The following is an 18213-nucleotide window of genomic DNA, read 5'->3' on the forward strand; positions in this document are numbered from 1 at the left end:
ACTCGCCAAGGCTTCTTCGACAGCACCTCCCAAACCCGCGACCTCTACCACCTGGAAGGACAAGGGCAGCAGGCGCATGGGAACAATACCACCTGCACGTTCTCCTCCAAGTCACACACCATCCCGACTTGGAAATATATCGCCGTTCCTTCATTGTCGCTGGGTCAAAATCCTGGAACTCCCTTCCTAACAGCACTGTGGGAGAACCGTCACCACACGGACTGCAGCGGTTCAAGAAGGCGGCTCACCACCACCTTCTCGAGGGCAATTAGGGATGGGCAATAAATGCCGGCCTTGCCAGCGACGCCCACATCCCGTGAATGAATAAAAAAAAAGACGGAGAGTAGGGAAATGAGTGTACTCACTTTGGCTGACCTACTTAGGTCATTGGAGCGCCTCCTGCACTGTACGCAGGTGGGCGATATGTTGGTGGTGCAGGTGACCTCCTCTGCCACCTCAAGCCAGGCCTTCCTGGTGGCAGAGGCAGGCCACTTCCTCCCACCTGCCGGGGGGAAGATCTCTGTCCTCCCCCTCCTCCTCACCCCATCTAATGACACCTGGAATGAGGCATCATTAAACTGGGAGCAGCCTATCTCCTGGGCTGCTCCATGCTGTATTTTTTCCGATTTGTTGCAGCATCAGTCAGTGGAGGACTGCCCCTTTAAATAGGGCTCCTCCAGCTGACAGACCTTACTGCGCATGCGCAGTCCGCCCGACATGCAGATCAGCAGCGGGGAACCCGGAAGACCAGGTAAATGGATCCAATTAGGCTGCGATCGCGCGCGGGGCAGACTGACTTCGTCAGGCGTGTTATCCACGTGCCCAATAGCCCCCCCGCCGTAAACCCGCAGCCCTGGCAATATCGAGCCCTTTGTCTCAGTGTTCGCAGGGTCAGCCAGAGAGTATCTCATTTGTCATCAGGACGACATCATGAAGGTGGATTCCAGCCACGCCATTTGTGCTGAATCGTGGATCTGAGTGCCGACTGATCAGTGGAAGAGAGGGCCCGATAATATTAGTTAGGTCCTGCCGACCCTGAGAGATGTTGCCTCAAATCTCTCAGAAGCATCCATGTTGAATGCACTGACTGGTCCAGAGGCCTCTCTATCGGGGAGTAGAGCTGCAGATGCTCCTGGTGCTACCACTTCATTGTGCCAAATCCTTCTCAGTTATTGGCACTGAGGATAGCATTGGACTTCATTGTGACCTCTGCCATCTGTCTCAGGACATCAGAGGTTGTCCTCAGTGCCTCTATGTGAACGTGATGCTCATCCAGCATCCTTCTTTTTTGAGCAGGACCCCAAAGGGCTGTCTATGAAGTCTCCACTTCCCAATGACAAACCCCACTTTCATCTCTGACTCCTCTGGCAGCAAGAGTGTAACGAGTGAAGGAGTGTCGAGCATTTGAAAAAAAAATTGCAGAAAGGGTGAGCAGGTAGCTTTCCTTGGCTACTCTGGTGAGGTGGATAAACATTTTTGTGCACTGCAAAGGAATCCTGAGGATCAAGGAAGTGCCACAGCAACCTGCATCCACAAAGCATGAACCACATTCTTAGCAGGGCTCTGGCCCCTGACCTCCAACCCTAAACAAACTGTTCCTTCCTGATCAGTGTCTCTGTTATGAGGACATGCAGGTTCCAGGTCCCTGAAGTTTGCCACTCATTTCATCAATTTGGCTGCTAACCTTCCTTCAGTGCTGCCATTTTTCCTTTAAACAGCAGCAGATTTTACATCCACCACTTACGAGGAAATGTATTGATCTTTAAAATACAGGGGGGATGTGGGGAGAATTTCAACCTATCCGACCCAGTGGGAAACTGACAGGATCGGATCAACCGCCCATTTTACACCATGACTGATTTTACTTTCCATTGAAATCAGTGCAATGTAAAATCAAGCGGGGTGTAAAACGGACGGTTGTCGGATCTTGTCAGTTTCCCGCTGGGCCAGAAAGGTTAAAATTATCCTCTTGATATGTTTGCTTATTCAAAACAATAGGATAGACTTTCATTTGCCCTGCACCTGACAGATCAACATTCCCAGCTACAGGGAAGAAAAAAATGTGAGGGAGCTCCCTTACATCAGGGCCTAGAAATTCAACAACGCAGCGCCCATTTTTCGGGCCTGTTTGAAGCCCCCTCTTCAATATTGGTTTGCCCTGAGGCGGCCAGCACCGGCTGTATTCAGGATAACCAGGTCTACATATGGCCTAACAGGCAGCCCTTAAAGGAACCGCTGCAGGCTGCCGCCTACAAGGTTCAGTGTTTAAAATAAAGTTACCTGGATGTGAATACACCCAGCGCCTATCTAATTTGTAGGCTCATGTCTCCGCTCCCAATCCAATCCAATGGCCCAGCGTATTCTGCAGCTTTTCCACAATGCCTGAGCATTCACCTATAAATGAGGTGGGAGAGGGCATCCCTAACTTCCTCTAACTCAGCTCAGTGGGCTCCCCATCAGAGGGGTGACGGTTGCTTCCCCTTAGGTGCAGCAGACCTATGGCCACCTGCACATTTTGGGTGCCCACGGAGGAAAATTACCCTAAATATTTTCTTTAAAGAATATTTTTTGCTATAGCTCATTAGGGAGACTGACTTGGAAGCACTTATTGAGCCCCTCTGAATGACAACACACAGTTGAAGCATATTGGGCTCATGCCCACAGCTATGCTGATATAAGTTCAGTTCCCTCACTTTATTCGGTTTAAAAACTTCTGCAAGCTATTTACACACACTGGGGGCAATTTTAACTTTTTGTAACTGCCATCAGTGGAGCAGAAATGGCCTCAAAATGGAGTTGGTAGCCTTATCGCCCCACTAACCCTGACGATGCGGCCGATGCCATTTTGAAAGAAGCCTACTGCCTGCTTTACTGCCTATTAATATGTAAATCAGGATCCTAGGAGCCCAATTGTCATTCTAGGTTAGAACTGGGAGTGGTGATCCACGGGCGATAAAACCAAAGAGACCCAGCAAAGGTACGTTTGAAATTATTTTCATGGAACCTGCAGGTGTGCTCCTCCGAGCCCTGCAAAAGTAATCTGGGCCCAGACTACTCCGAAAGTCAAAACTGACCCTACTGTCTAAACAGCTTTAATAAAAATCAAACAGATACAAAAGAAAGAGGAAGAATGCTGAAACTAATCACAATCCTACTTTTTTAAAAAATGCTATTAAGAATAAATACCAAACCTTCAACAAAGAAATTTAATTAAAAAGACAAATTTAAGCATTAGATAAATAAGAACTGAAACATACCAAAATATTTTGCTGATAAAATTTATGCAAACACAACAAAAATATTAACTAGGGAAAATGCAAATTATCCACTGTGTTAACTTTGTGCAGATGCTCAAATAAATTAGTTTTGGTTTTAAAATGTATTTTATTTGCTGGAAAAATAAACTGCAAAAGAGCAAAACCGAATCTCAAAAAGAATTTGTTTAAATGTAATTTCAACTGCACATCAAAATGAAAATACTTCTTGACTGCTTACAGCGTAAAGACATTCACATCTCAATAGATCTCCAGAAGGTTCTGTAACTGGACAGTCAAAACCAAAAAGTGCTAAAATCCCAGAAAAAAACTTGCAAATTATAAGAACTCAAAAACAAATAATGTGAGGTACTGATGTGATAAGTCAATTGATCCTATATTGTGCATTTAAAGGCAAGTGTTTAAATAGTTTGCACCTTGGTCCCATTAACAATGTAATGCTTGGTGATTGGGAAAGCAACATTCAGGGAGGTAGTGAGAGGAATTACAGGAGGAGAGGGAATGGATTACAAATCCTACAAGTGGGTGTGAGTTGGTAACATGGAAAGTGAGAACTAATGAGGAAGAGCAGAGTGGTAAAAGTCTGCACAGGAGAATCAGTAAGGCATAGAGGTGTGGTGGGACAGCATAAAGATGCAAAATATATCACAGAACCAGCTTTGGATAATGGGTCCAAGTCAGTTTAGCTTCTTGTTAAGGAATAATTATGACATACTACCAACTAGGTTGGATTTGGTGAGCCGTCAGGGTGCGAGGTTCAGGGAACATGTCCAATTTAGGAAACATCCTGTTGGCCTGCTATGCTTCAGTAGAGCTATACACTTGGTACCAGGAATTGGCAAGGATGAATTGCAGCAGCAGATCAGTGAGGTAAAAGACAACCACCAAAAAGGACAGGTCTTAATTGACTTTGTGAAGGAGGGCCAGCAACTGAAGAGTAGCAGAAAAAAGAAAAAAGGTGAATTGTCATAAATTGTGAAAGATTAGAGACCGACAGCAGAATTTGGAAACAAGATATTTTTCTCTTGAAGGTTATTAGCACCAATCTGATAAGTGTTTCTGCTCAACATGTTAAGGATCAAGAACTGGTGACTCCATGGGAGAGTAAGATAAAACAAGTGCATGAAAGAAAGCTGCTGAAATATGTAGAGTGGGTGGCTGAGTACAGACGTACAGGATGGAAATGTGAGGTTAATGCCATGGAGATGGGATATCGGGGACTGTGGGAGAATGATTGAGAAAGTTCTTAAGAAGGCTAGGATTGAGTAGATCTAGGACCAGTAGTGTGATCATGAGGATTGAAAATGCATTGGGAAGGTCATTGCTCACTATCTCATGAGAAACAGACTAAGACAAGAATGACTGTGGAGGGACACCCCCACTAAATAGCTTCTTAGGTTGAGTGGGATTGTATTGAAGGCTAAAATTGCTGTGATGCCTGGCAACACCTGATGACTTGTAGGGTGAGGGAAGCAGCAGTTTGTCCAATGCAGAACTGTGATTCTGCCATGAAAATTTGCACATTATTCCCTTTTCTGATCCAATTTGAACAGTGCTGTAAATATCAGAAAATACTGCTGTCTTGGTTGACTCTGATCAGCTGTGCTTTTCCAGTTATTGGTTTGGCTATACCTTCGTAAGGAAGCCAATTTCTGAAAACAGCTTATGGATCTATTTTTATTTATTGAAGACTATGCTCAATGTGACTTGGGGTAAACTTTCAATCCATATAATGGTAATCAAATGTTTTGACTGTAGGATTTACCTATAGGTCAAGCTTCAAAACTAAAAATATAATAAAAAAATCACTTGGTAGACTCAAGTGGAAAGCTGTTTGAATGTTGTAGACTAGTTCATAGAAAATTATTTCACAGGCAAGTGTGACAGAGAAGTTTATAATACAGGATAACTCATCCTAGGTTGGAAGAATAGAACCACAGTTCCCACCTATTTGAGATGGATATGGACCAAAGAAAGATTATTCCTTCAAAAACTATGTAGGAAAAATAAGCTCCCAAAACAAAGTTTGTTACTGTTATATACTGCAGTATTTGCACTTTCTATGTAACAGTGAACAACCCCGAAGCTATGATCACTGCATGAAATCACTAGATAATCTAATTTAAGTGCATTCAGAAACACTTGATGAATTATGATCACCTTGACCATCCCAATGGTATTTCATTTACAGCTTCAAAATGGCATATGTTCAAGGTTAAAAAAAACAAGTGTCCTGAGAATTTATAATAGAAAATACTACAATATTCCCCCAAGCTTTAAGGTTCAGGTCTGCCTTGTGAGGAGATGGCCTAATGTGGACATCCCGAGCTCAGCTGGGGACAAATTGTTGAGGGAAGTTTGAAGTGAGACAGATGTTGCTAGATGCAACACTTTTATGCATTATAAATTTAATGAAACTTGTACGAAATCCTATTGTCCTGTTTTCAGTGTGTCCTTGTGCAGTCAGAAGCTCAGTGTAGAAGTCAGCTACTAATGCAATCAGCACTATTAATAAATGATCTAAAGAAATAATGATTACAATGTCATAATGAGAAATTTACTGAGAAACATAAGAACATAAGAAATAGGAGCAGGAATAGGCCCTTTGAGTCTGCTCCACCATTCAATCAGATCATGGCTGATCTTCGACCTCAACTCCACTTTCCCACCTGATCCTCATATCCCTTGCCAACGTACAGTTGAGTCTTCCTAATTTGTTTGACATACAAATATTACATTGGTGTAAATGATCAATTTGAGGTGCAATGATGCTGATGTGTGGGGTTGAATTATGTTCTTATGGAAGCCAGTCTTCATCAGCAGAAAAAATATGCTGTATGTAATTCATCTGTAATTGATGAGATGAATATGTTGAACAACTGTACAAGGCAGGAAAATAGTCCAATAAATTCACATCAAACAAAAGAATCTATCAGACGTCACTTCAGGTTAGTAAGCAAGTGCTGAACATGAAAGTGCACTTGATACTATGTCCAGTTAATGCAGGGGAGTGTGTCAGACACACTGCAAGGTATGATTTATTTTGCACTGATTGTTGGTTTATAGTGCAAACCTTGTTTCTGTAGTTTATTTGACTTGAAGGAACATTGGCTGCTGAAAACATCTGCAGACTTTTACTGCATTTCTTGAAACTGATTGGCTCACTTTGCTCTTCACATCATTATAACTCTTTAGTTTAAAACAATGGTGATGTGGACAGTCATCCTTTTAAAACTATGGCAAAGAATTGAATCACACTATGAAAATCCTGCAGTAACTTTTTGTTCCAATTTTGGAAATAACATTTTCATTGAGATTATTTTACTCTCAAATTTATTTTTTTTGTAGCGGAGAGACAAGGAATAAAAACTAGTGGTACTTGTCAGTTTTGTCATCGGGATCTCATGCTTAAGTGACACATTGATATAGTACGCTATTGAACTGGGTTTGGTAGTGTTATGGTTATGTCACTGGACTAGTAATCCAGAGAATGTGCATTCATATCCCACATGGCAGTTTGAGTTGAATTCAACTTTTAAAAATCTGTAAACAAAAGCTGATACCAGTAAAAGTGACCAAGAAGCTGTCAGATTGTCGTACAAACCTTCCGTCCTTACCTCGTCTGACCAATATGTGACTCCAGTCTCTATATGTGACTCTTACCTGTCCACTGAAATGGCCTGGTCAGCCACCCAGACTCCTCACAGCCCACCATCACCTTCTCAAGGACAACTAGAGATGGGCAGTAAATGCTGGCCTTCCCAGCAATGTTCACATCCAAGAATTATTCAATTTGTGCGCATAAACTAAAGAAAAAAGACTTTTGAAGCACCTTTTCTTAAAGTCAGTAGCCCCTTTAAAAGTCAGTTCTTGTACAGTAAGATTGAAGAGATTATTAAGGGTGACTGAGTCCAGGTATCTTGAACACGTGCAATTGAAATGGCTTTTAAATTACTATTTCCAAAAATGAAAATGTCTATTATGTTTTCTTGCCATGCTAAATATACACTGCCTATAGGGGCTGGGTACAATACCTTCTACTTTTTCAATTCTTTTAATTTTTGGATTTCTGTCATGGGTTATTGATACAAGATATATTTTGATTCTGCACGTTGCAAGGCACTTCACACTGGGTTATCCAGAATATCAGTACTCACAGCTTGCTTAGATTAGAATTTGTACAATATGTGCAAAAGTTAATGTCATTGAAACACATCAATGAAAACATACCATACACATAACTGTTATGCAGGATGCTTTTCATCATTTACCTTTGTAGTTTATCTTGAAGCCAATGGATCCGATGCTTTCATCTGTTTGGAGGTGTAACCACATCTGATTGCTCTTGCTGACAATCAGGTCTGGGACAAAGCTACCTGTCAGCCTGCAACCGATAAGGAAAATAAAACAAAGAATCCCATCAATTGAATGTCAGTTTACTAATGTTCAATTTCCAAAGTGACATTTTCTTTAAAATAAGGATTTGTTGAACCTAAAACAATTTGTGTTACAGTATTTTAGTTCTAAAACAATCTGTACCTAATTGTAACAAAGGATGATGCTAATGAACTATACATTCATGATATGTAAAGAATATTTCAGTAGTATCACAATACAGTGCTGCAGAATACCCTCAGATTGTGAATCTGTGTAATCGACACAGAGTGATCAAGGGATTGAGACGAGGCTGTAACAATTAGAATGAAGATCAAGCTGTTTATCAGTATCAAGCAAATCCCAAAATTCATGACAAGCTTTTAATATCTTGCATATTGTTTTCCCAGTGTTGTCCCTTATCCCTCCTCTTTTGAAAGCAGTGTAACTTAGATTACAGTACATTTGTTATGCATCAGCCGCTCTCTAGCACCTCACTCAAACAATCAGGCTTTATATGTGAGCCTGGGTAATGTTGGTAGATATTTGACCATGGTGGGGTTTGGAGGGGGGGGGGGGGGGAGGTGGTATCCTCACCTCACCACATATCCACATGTGCACTTTCTGGCAAACGTTACTGGACAGAAATAGTAGTGAAAACGCTAACTGATTTTTCCCTTCCCAGATCAGGGGTTCAAAGGGCAACAATTTGCATCCCGACTGCCACCCTGGCTGAGGTCAGCACACTCCACAGATACTGGCTCCATACCAAATAGTACATTACCCACTGAGCCAATTAAACCAGTAGCACAATTTTGTTTTTGGCATGAAGTATGTTCTAGTTGCTTGGTCCTGCATTTGGAAGTTGTGTGAGGCAAGGAATCAGCCAGCAATTTTTATGTTAGCAATTATTTTCCTTTTTTTCCCCTATGCTGTAGTTCCACTCCTCTTGGATAATAAGTATCCAAGAGTAATAAGAAATGAGGATTGTCAGAAGTTGTATTTTTTGTGTTTTAAGTATCATTCTTTTACTCCTATGAAGTAAATGGAGAAGCGGGAATGGTGCACTTTGACACTCACAGACAGTAATTTAAGATCTTTGGGATGTCTTTATTGTAGGTTTACAGTTTACTAAGCATTCTTTGGCCAGTAGATGATACTGAACATTTTAAAAACTTTTCATACTTCACACATTGGCACAGAATAAAATAGACGGCTTAATTAACAAACCTTTGCTGATACCAATTAACAAACAAAACTATTCTTTGACTTTGTTAAAGAAACTAACATTTTTTAAAATGCCTTTCACAACCTCAAAGTGTCCCAGAGTACTTCACAGCCGATAAGGCACTTTTGAAGTGCAGTTAGTCACTGTTGTAATGTGGGGAAACCTGGCAGACAATATGTGGACAGCAAGGTCTCACAAACAGCAATGAGATAAATGACTAAATCATCTGTTTTAGAAATGCTGGTTGAGGGATAAATTTGCCCAGGACAACAGGAGAACTCCCTTGCTTTTCTCCAAATAGTGCCATAGAACCTGTTGCATCCACCTGAGAGGGCAGATGGTGCCTCGGTTTAGCGTTTCATCTGCAAGATAGCACCGTTGACAATACATCATTCCTTTAGTGCAATACTGAAGTGCAATACTCTGACTTCTCCATTTACTGCATAGGAGTAAAAGAGTGATACCTTAAAACACACACAAAAACATAACTTCATCAACCCTTGTTTTCTTATTACTTTTGGATAAATATTATCCAAGAGGAGAAGATTATGTGCTCAAGTATCTGGAATGGAGATGAACTCACAATCTTCTGACACAGAGGTAAAAGAGACCATGGGTCAGTTATCAACATCAAGGGCAAAAATAAATAAAGTTATATGTGCACAGTATGGTACAGCACAGAAGGAGGCTATTCGGTCAATCCTCCCTGTACCAGCTCCACATAACGGAGAAGGTTGGTGAGGGTAGTGCGGTTTATGGACTTTCAAAATGCATTTGATAAAGTACCACATAATAGACTTCTTAGCAAAATTGAAGCCCTTGGGATCAAAGGGACAGTGGCAGCATGGATACAAAATTGGCTAAGGGGCAAAAAGTAGAGTAATAGTGAACAGTTGTTTTTCAGACTAGAGGGAAGTATACAGTGGTGTTCCCCAGGGATCAGTATTAGGCCCACTTTGTGATAGTATTCTGACCGATTTCATTGCCTGAAGACATGCGGAGATCAAAAGAGTCACTCCAGCATGAGACCAGGCACCTATTTACATGTCACTGCACTGATATGTAACAAAAGCCCAATCTGGAAGTGGTTTCCTACAGGAATTATATCAATGTGGCTGTGTGATGGAGGTAGGGGAAAAGGGAATTCCAATGCCAGGATGACTCTGAGGACTGATCCTGCTGGAATGACTCCCAACATTTGCTTGGATTTGCAAGCAAGGTATTGGTGAAGGAAGCTCTGAATTGAAAAAACAAGATGTGGAGATGCCGGTGATGGACTGGGATTGACAATTGTAAACAATTTTACAACACCAAGTTATAGTCGAAAAATGTGGAAATTCACCTGAGGAAAGAGGAAGCCTTCGAAAGCTTGTGGATTTTAAAATAAAATTGTTGGACTATAACTTGGTGTTGTAAAATTGTTTGCAATTGAAAAAACAAGGAATGGTAGATCAGCAAAAGGCTGGAAGGTCAATGAAAATAAATCAAAAGGAGTAAAGATTTAGAAACACCTAAGGTTTTCAGAAAAAAGGATGAGGTTTATGAATGAAGCTCTAATAGTCTAATCATTTTGGAAAATGATTAACTTGTGTTGAATGGTTTTGCAGAAAGCCAGTGAGAAGGAAGAGTTACACAAACCAAGCTGCTTCTTCACTGGAGGAAGAAGGATGTAAATACGACAGTCACTGAATTTTTTCTCCAGTATTTGAACTTTCATCTGAATTGGATATCCTATCAATTCAGTGCTGTCGTTCTTCTGCTGTAGATTTGGGAGTAATTTCCAATTTCGCTGCCTGGGTGGTAACCTGGGAGAGCAGATTGCCCACCCTTTAGAGAACCCAGTAGAAATCAATGGATGACCAAAAATCAGGGAGGTTCTACAGTTGTGTTGGCAATCCATTCCTCCAGGTTACTGTCCAGGCAACAAAGTTTAAAATGACCCCCTTTATATTGATTATTTCATACTCAATCCTGCATTCTGCCAATGCACAAAGCCCTCGTGCCAATTAAGGCATTTCTAATGGACCTCCCTTGATAGCAATAGCATGGAAGTGACAGAGAATTAAAAGAAAAAAAACTTTTTCTAATCTAGTTCAAGCATGTGTGAATATATGTGTGTTGACAGTCTGAAAGGATTTATTTGGGATATGTTCTTCCAGTTCCTGAGCAAACTGAAACAAATCTATCCAGACTTTCTGGCAGCAGAGTAGGAAATCTTAAGTCCTATCTCTCAGCCAATTGTTTGGTAAATGATTATTTGGGGTTATTTCCCATTTCTCAAGCGGCTTAATGCTTTTTGTCAACATCGGTTTCTCCAAGTTTCTCACCACGCTTTCAGTTAATTGTCCTAGTTCTTCCACTATCAATCACTTTTTGTCTACTATGCCAAGTATCTTGGAATGTTTATTACATTAAAGGTGCTACATAAAAGGTTCTGTTGTTTTCTCCTCTCTTTTTCTGGTGAGGTGATGAGTGAGTTGCGGAGAAAATGGATGATAATCTCAAAGCTCTTGCCACGAAAAGAAAGATGATAGCAAGGAATCAGATACATATTGAGGTTCTGCATGGCCTCTCTCAATATGTGTGGCAAGTGGCACGCGGCCGTGTACCAACATCCAAGAGAGGTTTAACTCATTGCAGGGCAGCCTGGAGGAAATGACGGATGCAGGATTATCTGCAAATTTTCTCCAGCATTATGAGAGATCCAGGCAAGTCAGTCAACTCAATGTGGGAGACACTTAACAAAAGATTGCAGGCTTCAGGGGACTGTCTAAAAAGGTCAACGTCAACTGGATTAGAAAGTATACAGGGCAACATTTTGGAGGGACTAGAGGATATTTGGTTGTTTCTCTCTCTGGGGTTTAAGGATCTTTCTGATTTAGTGAATGATTTCTGGTTACCAGAATCCTTTTCCCAGTACCATGGAAAAGCTGGTGTGAGTGCCTCAGAGACCGCTTTACTCACAGCAGCACAGAAGAGCACTCCATCAGCCTCTCATGGAAGCCTTTCCCTTTGCAGGAGCAGGCTGCCAAGGAGTCCATGACAAAGCATCAGTCTGTCCCATGTCTATCCCCAGACTTGGGGACCCTGAGAGAAGAGCTGCCTCCATCCAAAGAGCCTCATAATATTTCACATCTCAAACCCCAGGCCTTCAGATGGCATCCAGAAGAAATATTAGAATAGGGCAGAGAAAAGCTTTTTCTAATCTAGTTCAAGCATGTGTGAATACATCTGTGTTGACAGTCTGAAAGGATGGATGCAGCTTATTTGGGATATGTTCTTCCAGTTCCTGAGCAGTCTACTGAAACAAATCTATCCAGACTCTCTGGCAGTAGAGCAGGAAATCTTAAGTCCTGTCTCTCAGTCAAGTGTTTGGTAAATGATGATTTGGGGTTATTTCCCATTTCCCAAGCAGATTAATGCTTTTTGTTGACATTGGTTTCTCCAAGTTTTCACCATGCTTTCAGTCAGTTGGGTGAATTGATCACAAGGGGTGTACATGGTGACAAAATCAAATGATTTTTTAAAAAAGAGTTGTAATAAATCGCTGGAATAGTTGAGGTAAGAACTATTTGGTTCTCTTGTATCACAATAGGGAATGGGCAATGTGTTGATGTTGAGGCTCAGGAGTAGGATGTGATGGTTAACTGTGAGGTGCAAGGACTTCACATTCAAACAACTATGCCCGTCATCACAAATGAGCTGCATGGTTAGGGAATGGAAGCTTTTGTGGTTCATGTGAATATGGGGGTTTACTTGGGTGCAATCCATAGGCCTGACAAACCTGGGAAAATCCAATAATTCTGACAAATTTGATGGCATTCTCTATAATCAGCATTGGAGTGCTGTTAAATTGCACAAATTGACCTGACCTGGCAAAGAGGGCATTGGTAACTTGTCTTATGGAGGAGTGCACAGCAAATTGGCTGAACTGACAAAAGACCCCTATGGCTCCCTGAAATAAACCTGTGGCAATAGAGTTGAGGGCTGTGGTCACTTTCTCTGCCACAGTCAGTGCTGTGGACCATTTCTGCAAATCTGGCTGCGGCAGCGAACAAAGCTCTTCCAAATGTTCATGATTGAAGCACAGCTTGGTGGGACACAGCTCTCAATAGATGGCCAAAAGTCTCCACAAGCAATCTTAATTCAGCAGTGTCCCATTAACAAAGTACTTCCACTTTGATGTACAGGTCCTGGCAAACTGCGGATTCTAAACAGTGGCGTCCATTCTCAAGGGTGGATGGGAAGGCAGAAGTTATGGGATTTAGGATCGATGATGTCATCCCATCCTAACTCCACCGTTTACATGTGGCTGCTACTGAGAGGGCAGGCACTTCTTCAGTACACTCTGAACCAGAACCAAATTTATACTGGTGTACATCAGTTCCATCAGAAATTCCTGGTTCCAGAAAAGCATAATTGCAGACTTACACCCTCTCTCAATTCAGCAATTTCTGGGCTCTGGCTTTTCAATCTGGAATGAAGATATCTGAGACATGATCTTATAGGTGTGTATGCTAGGAAATGGTATGAGAGAGGTTAATCTGGAATATTACTTTAAATTTAACAGTGGGAGGACAAGGGACACATGTTCTTGGTAACTTTAGAACAGGAAGTTCTTCTTCACGCGGAATGGACTTCCAAGCAGAGTGGTGGAGGCAAAAACCCTGGAATCAGTTAAAAACTAGATGCGGCAATGGGTGGAGTGTAGGGTCATTCTGAGTGGATGATTTAAGATAGGGCAAATGGCCTTCCGATCTGTAAGCACCTTGTGACCTTTCTCTTGGGCACTCCATCCCCTTTGGTTGGAACATTGACTTCAGCAACTTCAATCCTTAGGTATCCCTTCTTTTCCTATTAGTTTCTCCCATTCATATTCCATTATATCCCCTTCCATTTTAGAGCTGTTCCACTCAACTTTTGTCTTTCCAATGTCTTTTCACCATTCTGACAGGACATCATCCAGCAACCTTTACTTGTTGTTCTTCCCTCTTTGTTTTAGTCAGTCCTATAAAGGAACTCGCTATCCTTCATTTTCAATTCTGACAAAGGTTCCCACCCAAAATGTTAACCTGTCTTTTCACTTTTCAGATGCTGATTGACCTGCGGCATATTTCCAGCATTTTCTGCTTTTGTTTTGCAAATATATTTCTTTGGCCTGGTTTACTTTTATTCAGGTCTCAAGTTCAGAGACATTACACAAGTTTGCTACGGGATACTTTGTTGCATCTACCATTCAAAATTCAGTATTTAAAAAAATAAAAATGAATGTGTTTGGTGAAGTTTCTAATCATTTCAACTGCGCCCTTGTGAAAATAATAATCCAAAACATTTGTTTAAAGTAGATGATTTTATAACAGATCCAATGGTCAATAATGCACTTACACATGCAGCACAGTGGTAGGATCACCAACGTCACCTCCATCACCAATTGTGAGGGTGTCGTAGCCTATCTCCAAGTCAAATTCTTCAAAATCAATCTGGATCACCTAGTGTTAAAAGAGATAAGACAAGGACAGAGCATTTAGCATAGAAGTTGCAAAAAGCCAAAGCATCAGGTCCTTTGTATTGACTATGTTTAATTCATAGCCAAAGAATGCCACTCTTTATTTTGCTCAATACAAGCACACAGTACCACTCATAATAATTTATTTGTCTACTCAAAATGTATCAATATTTTCCTGGCCTTTTAAAAAATTATTACATTTAAAATGATATAGAAGGTAGATTGGATGTTCACTCCACCATAAATTCCAATATAGCGAATTATAATCAGTAGAACACTTAGGATGCCACAGATTTTCATTGTTTACTGAATTATGATTGCACCTGTCAGATTATAAAACATTTGAGTGATATTTGTGACACTCTGCCTGCAGTGAAAATGAAAGTATAGTGCAAATTATATTTCTTATAGGGCAAGAGGCCCCCCCCACCACCACCACCCCGCCGCGACATGCCTAAGCTTTTGCATCTGGCAACACTAATTCCTTAAAAATGCTGCAAATAGCACTGAATGTAGTGGCCATCATATAATCTCTTTGCAGACCATCAAACTGCTTTTACATTGTACGTATTGTAAGAGCACAATTTTAATCTGTGTTGATGTGGAGATGCCGGTGATGGACTGGGGTTGACAATTGTAAACAATTTTACAACACCAAGTTATAGTCCAGCAATTTTATTTTAAATTCACAAGCTTTCGGAGGCTTCCTCCTTCGTCAGGTAAACATTTACCTGACGAAGGAGGAAGCCTCCGAAAGCTTGTGAATTTAAAATAAAATTGCTGGACTATAACTTGGTGTTGTAAAATTGTTTACAATTAATCTGTGTTGTAAGTGTTTAATGTTGGAGTTTGCAATCAAAGAAGAAAGCGTTAAAACAGTTGTACATCATAATGTGGCAATCTATAAGCAAACAAATAGGCAGCCAGGTTTTAAAGATAGGAAAATCATTGGAAATCAAACAGTTAGAGTTTGCCGGTCTTCTGAATTCTACTTTTACCAACAGATTCCTGGCAGGAACAGAATCGCAGAAAGTTACGGCACAGAAGCAGGCCATTGTGTCCATGTCAGCCGAAAAAGAGCTATCGAGCTTAATCCCACTTTCCAGCACTTGGTCCGTAGTCCGTAGCCCTGTAGGTTATGGCACTAACCTATTTAGGAACTATTTACGGAACCTATTTAGTTAATTTAGCATCAGGCCTAACTTTCTTCAAACATCACTTCTGATGCAGAAATTTGTGTTTGGCAGGCGTAAGTGATGAAAGTACATTCCTCAAACGATGCAACAATGAGATGTCACGCTGTCTTCTTTCACGCTCCAACACATCTTTTAGCAGGAGGTCATAAATGTCATCTCTGTGGAATATCAAATTGGGAGAATGTAACGGTCTCCCAGTTGACTGTGATCACAAAGCTTGTGAAAGTGTTAAGGTTATTTGAGAAATATACTCAGGGTATGAGATGCCACATAACCTCACTGAACCAAGACTTTCAAATTATGCAGGTATTCCAGTACATCATAAGGTCCAGTCACGTAACACAGCTTGTGCCAACGCGAAGTGGTTTTGTCTTCTTACTGACACAAACTGGGTACTGTTATTCAGATATGAAGTCACCTGAATTGAATTTCGGAAAGCAAAGTGAAGCTTAGCTTGTTTTCTTTACACTTCTCAATCAGATGGATTGAAGAAGGGTACAATCCAGACCAAGAACTAATGTTGACAGTACTATATATTATTAGATAATCCCGTGTCCCCAAGAGTATGGCATATTAACACATAATCCTGTGTTCCCACCCTCCACCCATTCCAAATCAAAACTTTCTCTCTATACCCAGTTATGTGCAACAACCAAGCTTTCCCAACCACTACTGATTCTAGGTCTCAAAATGTTTATATTACCTAATTTTCATATCTCCAAGAAAGAGTGGTGTAATTTAAATAAGAACCCTTTATGCCTAATGACACTGTTCATACAGAATGCGATCAGTGCACAGGCCAGTCAACATTCACACATAGACCTGTTATATAACAAATATATGTAATTTCACTGATTTTTGGAGGGGTTTGTAATCCCCTTTTTCAATATGCAATATATATGGCTACATTTAGAAGAGGGAGAGTGGCTATAAATATGAGAAGGCAATTGTCTTGATTTTCCTCGTTGGGCTGCCAGATTTCAGGGATTCCCAGGTGGCCAACAGAGGAACATTTAGGTGGGGCGGAGGATGAAGATCAGCGATCAGGCCTCCATACTAGAAATATCCTGGTGGATTTTCCTCTTTATCTCTTGCAGTTCGACTCGCAGCATGTTTACGATGATAGGTGGAGGGGCCACATTTGGGCCACATTTCCCTCTCTTATCCCTCAGCAGCCATCAAAGGTAGAGAATGCCTGAGGGGAAGAGGCCTTATGGATCTGTCTACAGTGAGCTCTATCTTTGAAGACCTCAAGGGATGCGCAGTAGCCTTAAGATAAATATTTAAATTTTATTACTTAAGTTTTTCAAACTTTAAAAAAAAGTTTTTTTTGAGAGTTTTATGAAGTTTTACTACATATCTTAAACATTTTTTAAAAAAAAGCTTTTTAAGTATGTAAAAAGTATATTTAAGAATTTTAAGTATTTTTAAAGTTTTCATGGTGTACATTCACTTTAATCTTGGGGACCAGACCTCAGGAATGAATGGGATCTTCTTTAGGCCTCCACCTATTCCTCTGTTTTGAAGAGAAAGAGAAGGGGCGAAGGGGATCAAGAAGCCAAGGCAAACAGGCGCCACAAATGGTCTTGGGGTCCCTGATGTTTCTTCTTGCAGGAAAATCCCTCACCTTGTCCCAAACCATTTGCACACATCCCATCAATGACAAAAACATCTTACTAACAACAAATCTGACATCTTTCTTACTGTGTGAGGCTGCAATGGCTCCTCTTGGTGCTTACTGGTAGGTCCCATTTCAATCATAGCCTCTATTTCGCCTACAGTAGCAGGAATTTCTGATGTATTTGACTTATGATTTGCAGCAGTAACTTTGGCGGAATTGAGATGGTATTTTCTTTTCTTTGACTGTGGGCTATTTCCCCTTTAACAAGAAAGTAGAGTCTGAAGACTCACTTCATGCCAACCGTATGGAATGAAACCCTGAATTTCCAAAGGCGTTCCTTAATGAGTTGAGGTGGCACTCAGTGCCAAGGCCACCTTTCATTGGCTTTGTGAGCCTCTTCCTTCAGGGCCTAAAAGCAGGGCACTCCTTTGCTGCATTATAGACAGTAGCACCTCGACTTAGTCATTAAATGTGTGGGCTCGGTGCCCTTAAGAAATACCAGTCTCAGACATTGCAGTGAGTAACATTGTTAGACACAAAATGGATGCCTTGACCCTTTCAGTTGCTGTAGCAGCACAGGATTTACCTCCCCACTTCCAGATGTCTGCTGCTTATAGAGAGTGCGAAAAGCACCTGGAAGCCACCAGGGATATATAATGAAGGTACATTGAGGGAAATTGGGCTGGTTCTCAGTTGTATAACTCCAATGGGTTTAAGAACAGTTCATAGAATCATAGAAGGTTACAGCACGGAAGGAGGCCATTTGGCCCATCGAGTCCACGCTGGCTTCATGCATGAGCAATCCAGCTACACCCACTCCCCCACCCTTTCCCCATAGCCCTGCACATGTTTTCGTTTCAAGTACTTATCCAGTTCCCTTTTGAAGGCCATGATTGAATCTGCCTCCAGCACCCCCTTGGGCAGTGAATTCTACTCGCTGTGTAAAAAAGTTTGAGAGCACTTCTAGCAGTAAATTTGCCACTGAGGAAAATCCAGTCCAATATCTCCCTTGA

The 18213-nt window shown here is 41.2% G+C and overlaps 1 protein-coding gene across 1 annotated transcript in view; it reads right to left on the reverse strand.

Moving 5' to 3' along the window:
* csmd3b (CUB and Sushi multiple domains 3b) overlaps positions 1 to 18213 on the reverse strand; it is a 1733930-nt gene that overhangs the window by 495909 nt on the left and 1219808 nt on the right. Inside the window, exons 11-12 of the mRNA XM_067976258.1 lie at positions 14263 to 14366; positions 7547 to 7659 (exon numbers count right to left, since the gene is read on the reverse strand). Coding sequence (XP_067832359.1) covers positions 7547 to 7659; positions 14263 to 14366 — 217 coding nt within the window. The remainder of the gene's footprint in view (positions 1 to 7546; positions 7660 to 14262; positions 14367 to 18213) is intronic.

Source organism: Heptranchias perlo, chromosome 3 (genome assembly GCF_035084215.1).
Source record: "Heptranchias perlo isolate sHepPer1 chromosome 3, sHepPer1.hap1, whole genome shotgun sequence".
In the NCBI taxonomy this organism is placed as follows: Eukaryota; Metazoa; Chordata; class Chondrichthyes; order Hexanchiformes; family Hexanchidae; genus Heptranchias; species Heptranchias perlo.